The 16498-nt window shown below is 45.0% G+C and overlaps 1 protein-coding gene across 1 annotated transcript in view; it reads right to left on the bottom strand.

Annotated features, from left to right (window-relative positions):
• LOC115140903 (E3 ubiquitin-protein ligase znrf2-like) overlaps positions 1-16498 on the bottom strand; it is a 122212-nt gene that overhangs the window by 25928 nt on the left and 79786 nt on the right. Inside the window, exon 2 of the mRNA XM_029679358.2 lies at positions 9478-9573. Coding sequence (XP_029535218.2) covers positions 9478-9573 — 96 coding nt within the window. The remainder of the gene's footprint in view (positions 1-9477; positions 9574-16498) is intronic.

Raw genomic sequence — 16498 nt, 5'->3', positions numbered from 1 at the left:
ACAGGAACTCATGTCCTTCTGTTCACCTGACTTAGAATTCCTTACAATCAAATGTCGACCGCATTATCTACCAAGATAATTCTTTTAGATTATAATCACAGCCGCATATATTCCCCCCCAATTCCACACTTCAAGATTGCTTTGATCACGTGGATTGGATTGGGATACAACAACATTGACGAATACGCTGATTCGGTGAGCGAGTTCATTAGCAAGTGCATTGTACACTCAGCAACTATTAAAACATTCCCCAACCAGAAACCGTGGATTGATGGCAGCATTCGTGCGAAACTGAAAGCGTGAACCACTGCTTTTAACCAGGGCAAGGCAGCCAGTGACTGAGTTTGGCTTGGTGGTGGGAACAGCACTCTCACCATAGTCAGTGTGACACGATACGATGAAGGGCCGTTCAGATGTGAGGTCATCAACGGAATCAGCAACGGCACCAGACAGCCCATTAGCCTCAATGTTAGATGTGAGTATCAGAGTATGCAGTATACTGTACATTAATCATACATTGATTGTACCTTATCATTGAGAGCCAGCCTTCCATGCAATGATGTAACATGCCTATTTTCATCCCAAACCATTCCTCTGTGTACACATGATCCAGATCATTATTTGGAGAGATCATTAGTGGACTGTGTTCAGTAGAGCAGGACAGAAACATGTTCTAGGTAATGTTTACCCAACACTTCATTGTTGTTGATTTTCCCCCATAGATGGCCCAAGTAACCTCACCATGATGGTAGTTCCTGAGATGACCATAGGACATACAGCCTACAAGACGGGCTCCCGGAAACATGACCGAACACAAACAGTGTAGCTATTCCCTCCGCAAGGCAATCAAACAAGCTAAGCGTCAGTATAGAGACAAAGTAGAGTCGCAATTCAACGGCTCAGACACAAGAGGTATGTGGCAGGGTCTACAGTCAATCACGGATTACATAAAGAAAACCAGCCCCGTCGCGGACAAGGATGTGTTGCTCCCAGACAGACTAAAGACCTTCTTTGCTCGCTTTGAGGACAATACAGTGCCACTGACACAGCCAAAACTGCTACCAAAACCTGCGGACTCTCCTTCACTGCAGCCAACGTGAGTAAAACATTTAAACGTGTTAACCCTCGCAAGGCTGCAGGCCCAGACGGCATCCCCAGCCGCGTCCTCAGAGCATGCGCAGACCAGCTGACTGGTGTGTTTACGGACATATTCAATCAATCCTTATCCCAGTCTGCTGTTCCCACATGCTTCAAGAGGGCCACCATTGTTCCTGTTCCCAAGAAAGCTAAGGTAACTGAGCTAAACGACTACCGCCCTGTAGCACTCACTTCCGTCATCATGAACTGCTTTGAGAGACTAGTCAAGGACCATTTCACCTCCACCCTACCTGACACCCTAGACCCACTCCAATTTGCTTACCGCCCCAATAGGTCCACAGATGACGCAATCTCAACCACACTGTACACTGCCCTAACCCATCTGGACAAGAGGAATACCCTGGGTCTCGAACCCGCCCTGTGAAACTGGGTACTGTACTCCCTGTTCACCCATGACTGCGTGGCCATGTGTTACGCACGCCTCTATGAAGAGGGAATGCAACACCCTGCTATAACTCAACTCTCCGTGAAGTGAAAGAGGTATGGACTGTAGGCGTGAGTAAGGATGACAACAGACAGAATGTGGTACCGTTTACAAGGACTTTATTCCTTTACGTGGTAATATGGGGAAAAGGGGCTGGACGGAACCAAAGCAAAGAAAGTAAATCTCAAAGCCCCCTCTCCTATCTTACCTGCCTAACCAATACTTACCTAATTTAGCACCACCTGGTGCCCTAACCAAAATACAGGGGGTGGTCCGCCCAGGTCTTACCTAGTGTGCCTAGACAGTGAATATACTACGGGTATATGTATGCCCGCGGGCCTCTTGCCTAAGCACTCCCTAGTTGCCTTCCCCTTCCCCCCTGGGAACAAATGAAACAGGAGAACAAATAATTTCTCAAACAAACCAAGAAACAAAGGACATCAAATAAGCTCTATCTGAGCAACAAACTCACTGAACATACCAACTGCTACCAACAACTAACATAGTAAATTATCCACAGCGATCAGCCTCCTCTCTCAGCAATGATTCTCTATCACATTCAATCTCTCTGCAATGACCTCCCAGCAATGATCCCCAGCAATCAACCTCCTGAACAGAACACTGGCTTTTATATAGCTTCAGAATGAATGTGTAACTGGAGACAGCTGCGTCTTGACGAGGGGGCGGGGTCAGCTCTCCAATTAGCCATGGAGTCGACCAATCAGCTGCTTGAGGGATTTCAGGAAGCCATTTCCTGAAATAAACACATGCAAATACACAAACTACAACATAAACTGGGGAACGTAACACCATGCACGCCTCCAACTCAATCATCAAGTTTGCAGACGACACTACAGTGGTAGGCTTGATTACCAACAACGACGAGATGGCCTACAGGGAGGAGGTGAGGGCCCTCGGAGTGTGGTGTCAGGAAAATAACCTCACACTCAACATCAACAAAACAAAGGAGATGATTGTGGACTTCAGGAAACAGCAGAGGGAGCACACCCCTATCCACATCGACGGGACAGTAGTGGAGAGGGTAGAAAGTTTTAAGTTCCTCGGCGTACACATCACGGACAAACTGAATTGGTCCACCCACACAGACAGCGTTGTGAAGAAGGTGCAGCAGCGCCTCTTCAACCTCAGGAGGCTGAAGAAATTTGGCTTGTCACCAAAAGCACTCACAAAATTTTACAGATGCACAATCGAGAGCATCCTGTTGGGCTGTATCATCGCCTGCTAACTGCTTCACCCACAACTATAAGGCTCTCCAGAGGGTAGTGAGGTCTGCACAACGCATCACTGGGGGCAAACTACCTTCCCTCCAGGACACCTACACCACCCGATGTCACAGGAAGGCCATAAAGATCATCAAGGACAACAACCACCCGAGCCACTGCCTGTTCACCCCGCTATCACCCAGAAGGCGAGGTCAGTACAGGTGCATCAAAGCAGGGACCGAGAGACTGAAAAACAGCTTCTATCTCAAGGCCATCCGACTGTTAAACAGCCACCACTAACATTGAGTGGCTGCTGCCATACATGTAAAAACTGTATCACTAGCCACTTTAAACAATGCCACTTAATATAATGTTTACATACCCTACATTACTCATCTCATATGTATATACTGTACTCGATACCATCTACTCACATAACCAAGATGGCGTAGCAGTCGGACGTCTTGTCGTGTCGTGTCCCTTGTATAAACATTTTGCTAAACCTCAACTTCGAAATACTCTCCTGCAACCCGCCTCACCCAATGTAGCGCGGATCTGCTTTTTTTCCTAAAGTACTTATATTTACTTCGGATCCGGAACCCCTCAACTGAAGCTAGCCAGCTAACTACCAGCAAACCATTGGTAGCGGTCATCAGCTAACTGGTCATCAGCTAACCTTTAGCGCTCGGAAAGCTCTCGCCAGTTCGAACAACGCGACTCTAACCAGAGCATAACGGACCTAATATATATATTTTTTTATCCCCGGATTCCCACCGCAAACGGAACATTTTCAGCTGGATCTTCACAACTAGCTAACTAGCTAACCGCAACCCCGGATGATTACTCCTGGCTAGCGTTTCCATCCACTTAGCTTGAAGCTAGCCCGGCCAGAGCTCCTGTGCTACCACCAAAGCATACTCCTGGGCTACAATATCCGGACCCACGACCGGTCTATCGATGTCACCGCATGAGAGAGAGGCATAAACAGACTCACCCCATCGCGACGTCCCCCAAAGACTAACTTTCTAGCCCTTGCTATCTGCTTGCTTGCTAATTCGGCCTGCTAACTGCTAGCTTGTTTAGCCCCGGTCCGCTAACTGCTACCTTGCTCAGCCCCGGCCTACTAACTGTTAGCTTGTTAGCACAGGCCTGCTAACTGTCTGAATCGCCACGTCGCCAGCCAGCCCAACCACTCACTGGACCCATATTTACTTTCAATCTCTTTTCGATTTTTAATTCGATTATACCTTCCGGTAACCTGCCTCACCCAATGTGATACGGAATCGCTATTATTTTTAATTTTTAGAACACATTCAAGAACCTCCAGAAGCTAACCAGCTAACTAGCTACAAGCTATTTAGTCATTGTTAGCCACTGCTAGCGGCTTTACCTTCTGCACAGCCAGCCGTTTTTTTTTTTACCTGGATAATACTCGCCAGTCCCATCCACCGCTGCCCCCTGGACACTGATCACTTGGCTACATAGCTGATGCATGCTGGACTGTCCATTAATCAAGGTACTCCATTCTGCTTGTTTATGTTTTATCTGTCGGCCCCAGCCGCACTCAGGCTCTGTGTGTAGTTAATCCGACCCTCCCTGCCTAGTCAACGCCATTTTACCTGCTGTTGTTGTGCTAGCTGATTAGCTGTTGTTGTCTCACCTACTGTTTAGCTAGCTCTCCCAATTCAACACCTGTGATTACTGTATGCCTCGCTGTATGTCTCTCTCAAATGTCAATATGCCTTGTATACTGTTGTTCAGGTTAGTTATCATTGTTTTAGTTTACAATGGAACCCCTAGTTCCACTCTTCATACCCCTGATACCTCCTTTGTCCCACCTCCCACACATGCGGTGACCTCACCCATTACAACCAGCATGTCCAGAGATACAACCTCTCTCATCATCACCCAGTGCCTGGGCTTACCTCCCCTGTACCCGCACCCCACCATACCCCTGTCTGCGCATTATGCCCTGAATATATTCTACCATGCCCAGAAATCTGCTCCTTTTACTCTCTGTCCCCAACGCTCTAGGCGACCAGTTTTGATAGCCTTTAGCCGCACCCTCATACTACTCCTCCTCTGTTCCGCGGGTGATGTGGAGGTAAACCCAGGCCCTGCATGTCCCCAGGCACCCTCATTTGTTGACTTCTGTGATCGAAAAAGCCTTGGTTTCATGCATGTCAACATCAGAAGCCTCCTCCCTAAGTTTGTTTTACTCACTGCTTTAGCACACTCTGCTAACCCTGATGTCCTTGCCGTGTCTGAATCCTGGCTCAGGAAGGCCACCAAAAATTCTGAGATTTCCATACCCAACTATAACATTTTCCGTCAAGATAGAACCGCCAAAGGGGGAGGAGTTGCAGTCTACTGCAGAGATAGCCTGCAAAGTAATGTCGTACTTTCCAGGTCCATAGCCAAACAGTTCGAACTACTAATTAAAAAAATTACTCTCTCCGGAAATAAGTCTCTCACTGTTGCCGCCTGCTACCGACCCTCCTCAGCTCCCAGCTGTGCCCTGGACACCATTTGTGAATTGATAGGCCCCCATCTAGCTTCAGAGATTGTTCTGTTAGGTGACCTAAACTGGGATATGCTTAACACCCCGGCAGTCCTACAATCTAAGCTAGATGCCCTCAATCTCACACAAATCATCAAGGAACCCACCAGGTACAACCCTAAATCTGTAAACAAGGGGACCCTCATAGATGTCATCCTGACCAACTGGCCCTCCAAATACACCTCCGCTGTCTTCAACCAGGATCTCAGCGATCACTGCCTCATTGCCTGTATCCGCTACGGAGCCGCAGTCAAACGATCACCCCTCATCACTGTCAAACGCTCCCTAAAACACTTCTGTGAGCAGGCCTTTCTAATCGACCTGGCCCGGGTATCCTGGAAGGACATTGACCTCATCCCGTCAGTTGAGGATGCCTCGTCTTTCTTTAAAAGTAACTTCCTCACCATTTTAGATAAGCATGCTCCGTTCAAAAAATGCAGAACTAAGAACAGATATAGCCCTTGGTTCACTCCAGACCTGACTGCCCTCGACCAGCACAAAAACATCCTGTGGCGGACTGCAATAGCATCGAATAGTCCCCGCGATATGCAACTGTTCAGGGAAGTCAGGAACCAATACACGCAGTCAGTCAGGAAAGCTAAGGCCAGCTTCTTCAGGCAGAAGTTTGCATCCTGTAGCTCCAACTCCAAAAAGTTCTGTGACACTGTGAAGTCCATGGAGAACAAGAGCACCTCCTCCCAGCTGCCCACTGCACTGAGGCTAGGTAACACGGTCACCACCGATAAACCCATGATTATCGAAAACTTCAACAAGCATTTCTCAACGACTGGCCATGCCTTCCGCCTGGCTACTTCAACCTCGGCCAACAGCTCCGCCCCCCCCCCCCCCGCAGCTACTCGCCCAAGCCTCTCCAGGTTCTCCTTTACCCAAATCCAGATAGCAGATGTTCTGAAAGAGCTGCAAAACCTGGACCCGTACAAATCAGCTGGGCTTGACAATCTGGACCCTCTATTTCTGAAACTATCCGCAGCCATTGTCGCAACCCCTATTACCAGCCTGTTCAACCTCTCTTTCATATCGTCTGAGATCCCCAAGGATTGAAAGCTGCCGCAGTCATCCCCCTCTTCAAAGGGGAGACACCCTGGACCCAAACTGTTACAGACCTATATCCATCCTGCCCTGCCTATCTAAGGTCTTCGAAAGCCAAGTCAACAAACAGGTCACTGACCATCTCGAATCCCACCGTACCTTCTCCGCTGTGCAATCTGGTTTCCGAGCCGGTCACGGGTGCACCTCAGCCACGCTCAAGGTACTAAACGATATCATAACCGCCATCGATAAAAGACAGTACTGTGCAGCCGTCTTCATCGACCTTGCCAAGGCTTTCGACTCTGTCAATCACCATATTCTTATCGGCAGACTCAGTAGCCTCGGTTTTTCGGATGACTGCCTTGCCTGGTTCACCAATTACTTTGCAGACAGAGTTCAGTGTGTCAAATCGGAGGGCATGCTGTCCGGTCCTCTGGAAGTCTCTATGGGGGTGCCACAGGGTTCAATTCTCGGGCCGACTCTTTTCTCTGTATATATCAATAATGTTGCTCTTGCTGCGGGCGATTCCCTGATCCACCTCTACGCAGACGACACCATTCTATATACTTCCGGCCCGTCTTTGGACACTGTGCTATCTAACCTCCAAACGAGCTTCAATGCCATACAACACTCCTTCCGTGGCCTCCAACTGCTCTTAAACGCTAGTAAAACCAAATGCATGCTTTTCAACCGTTCGCTGCCTGCACCCGCGCGCCTGACCAGCATCACCACCCTGGATGGTTCCGACCTTGAATATGTGGACATCTATAAGTACCTAGGTGTCTGGCTAAACTGTAAACTCTCCTTCCGGACTCATATCAAACATCTCCAATCGAAAAGCAAATCAAGAGTCGGCTTTCTATTCCGCAACAAAGCCTCCTCCACTCACGCCGCCAAACTTACCCTAGTAAAGCTGACTATCCTACCGATCCTCGACTTCGGCGATGTCATCTACAAAATTGCTTCCAACACACTACTCAGCAAACTGGATGCAGTTTATCACAGTGCCATCCGTTTTGTCATTAAAGCACCTTATACCACCCACCACTGCGACCTGTATGCTCTAGTCGGCTGGCCCTCGCTACATATTCGTCGCCAGGCCCACTGGCTCCAGGTCATCTACAAGTCCATGCTAGGTAAAGCTCCGCCTTATCTCAGTTCACTGGTCACGATGGCAACACCCACCCGTAACACGCGCTCCAGCAGGTGTATCTCACTGATCATCCCTAAAGCCAACACCTAATTTGGCCGCCTTTCCTTCCAGTTCTCTGCTGCCTGTGACTGGAACGAATTGCAAAAATCGCTGAAGTTGGAGACTTTTATCTCCCTCACCAACTTCAAACATCTGCTATCTGAGCAGCTAACCGATCGCTGCCGCTGTACATAGTCTATTGGTAAATAGCCCACCCATTTTTACCTACCTCATCCCCATACTGTTTTTATTTATTTTATTTTCTGCTCTTTTGCACACCAATATCTCTACCTGTACATGACCATCTGATCATTTATCACTCCAGTGTTAATCTGCAAAATTGTAATTATTCGCCTACCTCCTCATGCCTTTTGCACACAATGTATATAGACTCTCTTTTTTTCTACTGTATTATTGACTTGTTAATTGTTTAACAAGGGTGTGTGTGTTTGTGTGTGTGTGTGTGTGTGTGTGTGTGTTTGTGTGTGTGTGTGTGTTTGTGTGTAGGTGTGTGTGTGTGTGGTGTGTGTGTTTGTGTGGGGTGTGTGTGTTTGTGTGTGTGTGTGTGTGTGTGCGTGCATGTGTGTGTGCGTGCATGTATTTGTGTGTGTGTGTGTTTGTGTGGGGGGGGGTGTGGTGTGTGTGGTGTGTATGTGTGTGTGTGTGTGTGTGTGTGTGTGTGTGTGTGTGTGTGTGTGTGTGTGTGCGTGTGTTTGTGTGGGGTGTGTTTGTGTGTGTGTGTGTGTGTGTGTGTGTGTGTGTGTGTGTGTGTGTGTGTGTGTGTGTGTGTGTGTGTGTGTGCTACTCTGTGCTCCAGAAACACACAGTGAGCTTGAGGAAGCAAGAGGAAATTAGCCAGCCCTTTAAGACTGATATGATAGTTCTTAATAAGACAAACACCTCTGGACCTTTCTTAATATAAGATGGAGGGCTGAGCTCTGAGTATGTGTGTGTGTTTGTTGAACTCTGCTTCTTCTCAACCAGGAATGTAAACAGGGCTAAAAGTAAGCTAGTAAGCCAACTTTCCCCTCTCACTGCTGTATCCTAGTTTACATCTCCCCTGCAGAGATTACAGTATCAAATACATTACATGTTTTCACTGTCATTCACATAAACACTGTCCACTTCAGACTTGCTACCTGCTCAGTTTCTTTATGAAGACATGGCTCATAAATCAATTGGACCAGTCGTCAGAAAGAGATTAAGAAACCAGGGGGAGATGCAATTGAGTAGGAACCTTAGATTACAATTATTTATGGACTAGATCACTCATAACCATAGTAATATGACTTGTTCTTCCACTGAGCCCCTACCCAGCCTGTTATGATGTACTTGGCACCATAGTAAATCCACTGGGTGTTTATATATAATGACAATGACTGAAAACGTGCAAAGACTGATTAAGGCATTAAAGCGGCAACACAATGGGATGCAAATTAAAGTGAGAGAGAGAGAGAGTTTGTGTTTGAATCGAACTGCAGAGAGAGGAGAGCTATTTTGATCAATTTAGGCAGACAGTATTGGACAGACCAGGAAGTCCAGCGACAGTCCCCTCTGTAACAGATCTGCCATAAAACACTTTGTCTTGCCATTACGATTACACAGACACAGAGCTAACACCTGCCGTGACACTAGTCACATTAGTCATTGAGGGGGAGGAGGAGGGGAGTCGTTCCAACTGCCAAACATCAGGCAGCTCATTCAGACACTGTCTGACAGCAACCATGTTGCAATAAATTTGCTTGTCAATTAACTCACAGACAGCCACGGCAACGTCTTGTCTGGCCACACACACTAAGCCCTTCCCCTTCACACCCGTTCAGCAAAGGAGAACAGTCTAGGGGTAGGGGAGTAAAGTAAGCAGTCTTACCATTATAAGTCACTCTGGGTTTGGTCAAGCACATGACGATGTGTAGATCCATCTCATCCGTGGAGACAAACTTGGAGCAGACAGGGCACATGAAGCCTGCATGGAGGGAGAATGGAGGAGGAAAGGAAGACCAAGTGGTAAATATCAGAAATCTAATTCTGTAAAGGGAAATCATTAAGTACCTATGCTGTTACCATAACACAGCATCCCACACCCAAACTCCTCTGCCAAGCCATCACAACATTCTCTCTCTGACATTACAAACTGAGTTCTCCCTATTACATTCTCCTGCAATTACATTCTATGAGTCACACTCAATAATCTCCCTGCAATATTAACAACAAAGATTCATTAAAATGAGGTGATATTTAACACTGATTACAAAGCGTGTCTTGACATTATCATTATGATGCAGCAGATTGCAGAGACGCCCTTTAAACTGAGTTTATTAATGATTGTGTTTGGTAGCTCTGCACTAAACAGTTGACACTTCTTATGGCTGGGGGGCAGTATTGAGTAGCTTGGATGAACAAGGTGCCCAGAGTAAACTGCCTGCTACTCATTCAAAAAGGAAAGATTTCTGGCTCTCACAGACCTTCCTCTTTAAGAGGCTCCTCTGTCCTCCACTCATTACCTGTATTAATGGCACCTGTTTGAACTTGTTATCAGTATAAAAGACACCTGTCCACAACCTCAAACAGTCACACTCGAAACTCCACTATGGCCAAGACCAAAGAGCTGTCAAAGGACACCAGAAACAAAATTGTAGACCTGCACCAGGCTGGGAAGACTGAGTCTGCAATAGGTAAGCAGCTTGGTTTGAAGAAATCAACTGTGGGAGCAATTATTAGGAAATGGAAGACATACAAGACCACTGATAATCTCCCTCGATCTGGGGCTCCATGCAAGATCTCACCCCGTGGGGTCAAAATGATCACAAGAACGGTGAGCAAAAATCCCAGAACCAAACGGGGGGACCTAGTGAATGACCTGCAGAGAGCTGGGACCAAAGTAACAAAGCCTACCATCAGTAACACACTACGCCGCCAGGGACTCAAATCCTTCAGTGCCAGACGTGTCCCCCTGCTTAAGCCAGTACATGTCCAGGCCCGTCTGAAGTTTGCTAGAGAGCATTTGGATGATCCAGAAGAAGATTGGGAGAATGTCATATGGTCAGATGAAACCAAAATATAACTTTTTGGTAAAAACTCAACTCGTCGTGTTTGGAGGACAAAGAATGCTGAGTTGCATCCAAAGAACACCATACCTACTGTGAAGCATGGGGTGGAAACATCATGCTTTGGGGCTGTTTTTCTGCAAAGGGACCAGGACGACTGATCCGTGTCAAGGAAAGAATGAATGGGGCCATGTATCGTGAGATTTTGAGTGAAAACCTCCTTCCATCAGCAAGGGCATTGAAGATGAAACGTGGCTGGGTCTTTCAGCATGACAATGATCCCAAACACACCGCCCGGGCAACGAAGGAGTGGCTTCGTAAGAAGCATTTCAAGGTCCTGGAGTGGCCTAGCCAGTCTCCAGATCTCAACCCCATAGAAAATGCCCAGCAACAGCCCCAAAACATCACTGCTCTAGAGGAGATCTGCATTGAGGAATGGGCCAAAATACCAGCAACAGTGTGTGAAACCCTTGTGAAGACTTACAGAAAACCTCTGTCATTGCCAACAAAGGGCATATAACAAAGTATTGAGATAAGCTTTTGTTATTGACCAAATACTTATTTTCCCCCATAATTTGCAAATAAATTTATTAAAAATCCTACAATGTGATTTTCACGATTTTGTTTTCTCATTTTGTCTGTCATAGTTGATGTGTACCTATGATGAAAATTACAGGCCTCTCTCATGTTTTAAATTGGGAGAACTTGCATGATTGGTGGCTAACTAAATACTTTTTTGCCCCACTGTATGTGTGTGAGTGTGTGTGTGTGTTTGTGTGTGTATGTATGTATGTATGTATGTATGTATGTATGTATGTATGTATGTATGTATGTATGTATGTGAGTGTGTGTGTGTATGTGTGTATGTATGTATGTATGTATGTATGTATGTATGTATGTATGTATGTATGTATGTATGTATGTATGTATGTATGTATGTATGTATGTATGTATGTATGTATGTATGTATGTATGTATGTATGTGTGTGACTGTGTGTGTATGTATGTATATGTGTGTATGTACGTATGTGTGTGTGTGTGTGTGTGTGTATGTATGTGTATGTGTGAGTGAGTGTGTATGTATGTATGTATGTATGTATGTATGTATGTATGTATGTATGTATGTATGTATGTATGTATGTATGTATGTATGTATGTATGTATGTATGTATGTATGTGTCTCTATGGGGGTGCCACAGGGTTCAATTCTTGGACCGACTCTCTTCTCTGTATACATCAATGAGGTCGCTCTTGCTGCTGGTGAGTCTCTGATCCACCTCTACGCAGACGACACCATTCTGTATACTTCCGGCCCTTCTTTGGACACTGTGTTAACAACCCTCCAGGCAAGCTTCAATGCCATACAACTCTCCTTCCGTGGCCTCCAATTGCTCTTAAATACAAGTAAAACTAAATGCATGCTCTTCAACCGATCGCTACCTGCACCTACCCGCCTGTCCAACATCACTACTCTGGACGGCTCTGACTTAGAATACGTGGACAACTACAAATACTTAGGTGTCTGGTTAGACTGTAAACTCTCCTTCCAGACCCATATCAAACATCTCAATCCAAAGTTAAATCTAGAATTGGCTTCCTATTTCGCAACAAAGCATCCTTCACTCATGCTGCCAAACATACCCTTGTAAAATTGACCATCCTACCAATCCTCGACTTTGGCGATGTCATTTACAAAATAGCCTCCAATACCCTACTCAACAAATTGGATGCAGTCTATCACAGTGCTATCCGTTTTGTCACCAAAGCCCCATATACTACCCACCATTGCGACCTGTACGCTCTCGTTGGCTGGCCCTCGCTTCATACTCGTCGCCAAACCCACTGGCTCCATGTCATCTACAAGACCCTGCTAGGTAAAGTCCCCCTTATCTCAGCTCGCTGGTCACCATAGCATCTCCCACCTGTAGCACACGCTCCAGCAGGTATATCTCTCTAGTCACCCCCAAAACCAATTCTTTCTTTGGCCGCCTCTCCTTCCAGTTCTCTGCTGCCAATGACTGGAACGAACTACAAAAATCTCTTAAATTGGAAACACTTATCTCCCTCACTAGCTTTAAGCACCAACTGTCAGAGCATCTTACAGATTACTGCACCTGTACATAGCCCACCTATAATTTAGCCCAAACAACTACCTCTTTCCCAACTGTATTTAATTAATTTATTTATTTTGCTCCTTTGCACCCCATTATTTTTATTTCTACTTTGCACATTCTTCCATTGCAATACTACCATTCCAGTGTTTTACTTGCTATATTGTATTTACTTTGCCACCATGGCCTTTTTTGCCTTTACCTCCCTTCTCACCTAATTTGCTCACATTGTATATAGACTTGTTTTTTTGTTTTGTTTTTTTACTGTATTATTGACTGTATGTTTGTTTTACTCCATGTGTAACTCTGTGTCGTTGTATGTGTCGAACTGCTTTGCTTTATCTTGGCCAGGTCGCAATTGTAAATGAGAACTTGTTCTCAACTTGCTTACCTGGTTAAATAAAGGTGAAATAAAATAAATAAATAATTGTTTGTATGTATGTATGTATGTATGTATGTATGTATGTATGTATGTATGTATGTATGTATGTATGTATGTATGTATGTATGTATGTATGTGTGTGTATGTATGTATATGTGTGTATGTACGTATGTGTGTGTGTGTGTGTGTATGTATGTGTATGTGTGAGTGTGTATGTATGTATGTATGTATGTATGTATGTATGTATTGGTAGGATGGTCAGTTTTACAAGGGTATGTTTGGCAGCATGAGTGAAGGATGCTTTGTTGCGAAAAAGGAAGCCAATTCTAGATTTAATTTTGGATTGGAGATGTTTGATATGGGTCTGGAAGGAGAGTTTACAGTCTAACCAGACACCTAAGTATTTGTAGTTGTCCACGTATTCTAAGTCAGAGCTGTCCAGAGTAGTGATGTTGGACAGGCGGGCAGGTGCAGGTAGCGATCGGTTGAAGAGCATGCATTTAGTTTTACTTGTATTTAAGAGCAATTGGAGGCCACGGAAGGGGAGTTGTATGGCATTGAAGCTCGTCTGGAAGTTAGTATACAGAGAAGAGAGTCGGTCCAAGAATTGAACCCTGTGGCACCCCCATAGAGACTGCCAGAGGTCCGGACAACAGACCCTCCGATTTGACACACTGAACTCTATCAGAGAAGTAGTTGGTGAACCAGGCGAGGCAATAATTTGAGAAACCAAGGCTGTCGAGTCTGCCGATGAGGATGTGGTGATTGACAGAGTCGAAAGCCTTGGCCAGATCAATGAATACGGCTGCACAGTAATGTTTCTTATCGATGGCTGTTAAGATATTGTTTAGGACTTTGAGCGTGGCTGAGGTGCACCCATGACCAGCTCTGAAACCAGATTGCATAGCAAAGAAGGTATGGTGAGATTCGAAATGGTCGGTAATCTGTTTGTTGACTTGGCTTTCGAAGACCTTCGAAAGGCATGGTAGGATAGATATAGGTCTGTAACAGTTTGCGTCAAGAGTGTCCCCCCCTTTGAAGAGGGGGATGACCGCAGCTGCTTTCCAATCTTTGGGATTCTCAGACGACACGAAAGAGAGGTTGAACAGGCTAGTAATAGGGGTGGCAACAATTTTGGCAGATAATTTTAGAAAGAAAGGGTCCAGATTGTCTAGCCCGGCTGATTTGTAGGGGTCCAGATTTTGCAGCTCTTTCAGAACATCAGCTGAACGGATTTGGGAGAAGGAGAAATGGGGAAGGCTTGGGTGAGTTGCTGTGGGGGGTGCAGTGCTGTTGACCGGGGTAGGAGTAGCCAGGTGGAAAGCATGGCCAGCCGTAGAAAAATGCTTATTGAAATTCTCAATTATGGTGGATTTATCAGTGGTGACAGTGTTTCCTATCTTCAGTGCAGTGGGCAGCTGGGAGGAGGTGTTCTTATTCTCTATGGACTTTACAGTGTCCCAGAACTTTTTTGAGTTAGTGTTGCAGGAAGCAAATTTCTGCTTGAAAAAGCTAGCCTTGGCTCTTCTAATTGCCTGTGTATAATGGTTTCTAGCATCCCTGAACAGCTGCATATCACGGGGGCTTTTCGATGCTAATGCAGAACGCCATAGGATGTTTTTGTGTTGGTTAAGGGCAGTCAGGTCTGGGGAGAACCAAGGGCTATATCTGTTCCTGGTTCTACATTTCTTGAATGGGGCATGCTTATTTAAGATGGTTAGGAAGGCATTTAAAAACAATATCCAGGCATCCTCTACTGACGGCATGAGATCAATATCCTTCCAGGATACCCTGGCCAGGTCCATTAGAAAGGCCTGCTCGCTGAAGTGTTTCAGGGAGCGTTTGACAGTGATAAGTGGAGGTCGTTTGACCGCTGACCCATTACGGATGCAAGCAATGAGGCAGTGATCGCTGAGATATGTGTGTATGTATGTATGTGAGTGAGTGTGTATGTATGTATATGTGTGTATGTATGTATGTATGTATGTATGTATGTATGTATGTATGTATGTATGTATGTATGTATGTATGTATGTATGTATGTATGTATGTGAGTGTGTGTATGTATGTATATGTGTGTATGTATGTATGTATGTATGTATGTATGTGAGTGTGTGTATGTATGTATATGTGTGTATGTATGTATGTATGTATGTATGTATGTATGTATGTATGTATGTATGTATGTATGTATGTATGTATGTATGTATGTATGTATGTATGTATGTATGTATGTATGTGAGTGTGTGTATGTATGTATATGTGTGTATGTATGTATGTATGTATGTATGTATGTATGTATGTATGTATGTATGTATGTATGTGAGTGTGTGTATGTATGTATGTATATTTGTGTATGTATGTATGTATGTATGTGAGTGTGTGTGTATGTATGTATATGTGTGTATGTATGTATGTGAGTGAGTGTGTATGATATATGAGTCATCCTGATGTGTGCATGCAAACAGACCCTTAGACACATTAACCAGGTTTCCATCTTACCATTTCAAGGAGAAGAATTACCTGAAGCATTAAAACGACAGTCATGTCGGTACAATTTCATACATACAGACCATTTGTTTGTTCCACAAGGTGGGATCTTGTGTCGGTAAAATGAATTAGGCGAGAAATGGCATTGGAGATGCCTTTATCCACAAACATTGATATAATAACCGTCATATCGAAATAAACTCGGAATCACGGCATGATATGCGCCCACCGTCACAACGTGAAAAAGCATTTCAAGTTCATAAGCAGATGAAATAAGTTATGATGAACTTCACATGGTGGTTAAGTGCATGGTGATCATGTACATTTCCAATCGGCTAAATATGGAGGGTAGGCTATTATTTGAATGCTGTTGACATAATGAACGGTGCTTGGCTGCCAATTATCAAATAAAATGATCTCGCTCTTAACAATATCTAATCATCTTACGTCCACTATCAGCCAAGTCTTGTCTAGACAGAGAGCCTGAAGAAAAACTAGATTGTGCATGCTTGTGTGACAAAACCATCTGCAGTTGAAATTGTGATTGAAACCTACGTAACTTATATATTTTAATTGGTACATGGGAACTTGACTGCAGAAGTCATTTTTGAGTGCACTTCGTCATCACGCAGCCTTTTGTCCACAACAAGTCAGATTGATGGAAAAACCTCTGGTGGGAAAATGCACATATTGTTTTTATGCAGATTTGCGAATATTCGCATGAAAATCTGTCTCCAATTGGATGGAACCCCAGCTATGGACACACACACCAGGATGACTGATGTATTACGAGGATGCACTTCCCAGGAAATGAGTCTGGAAATACTCAGTCACAACACACACCCCTGTAGGCCCTGCACT

Source organism: Oncorhynchus nerka, linkage group LG14, assembly GCF_034236695.1.
Source record: "Oncorhynchus nerka isolate Pitt River linkage group LG14, Oner_Uvic_2.0, whole genome shotgun sequence".
NCBI lineage: Eukaryota > Metazoa > Chordata > Actinopteri > Salmoniformes > Salmonidae > Oncorhynchus > Oncorhynchus nerka.
This window is presented reverse-complemented; position numbering and strand designations above follow the sequence as displayed.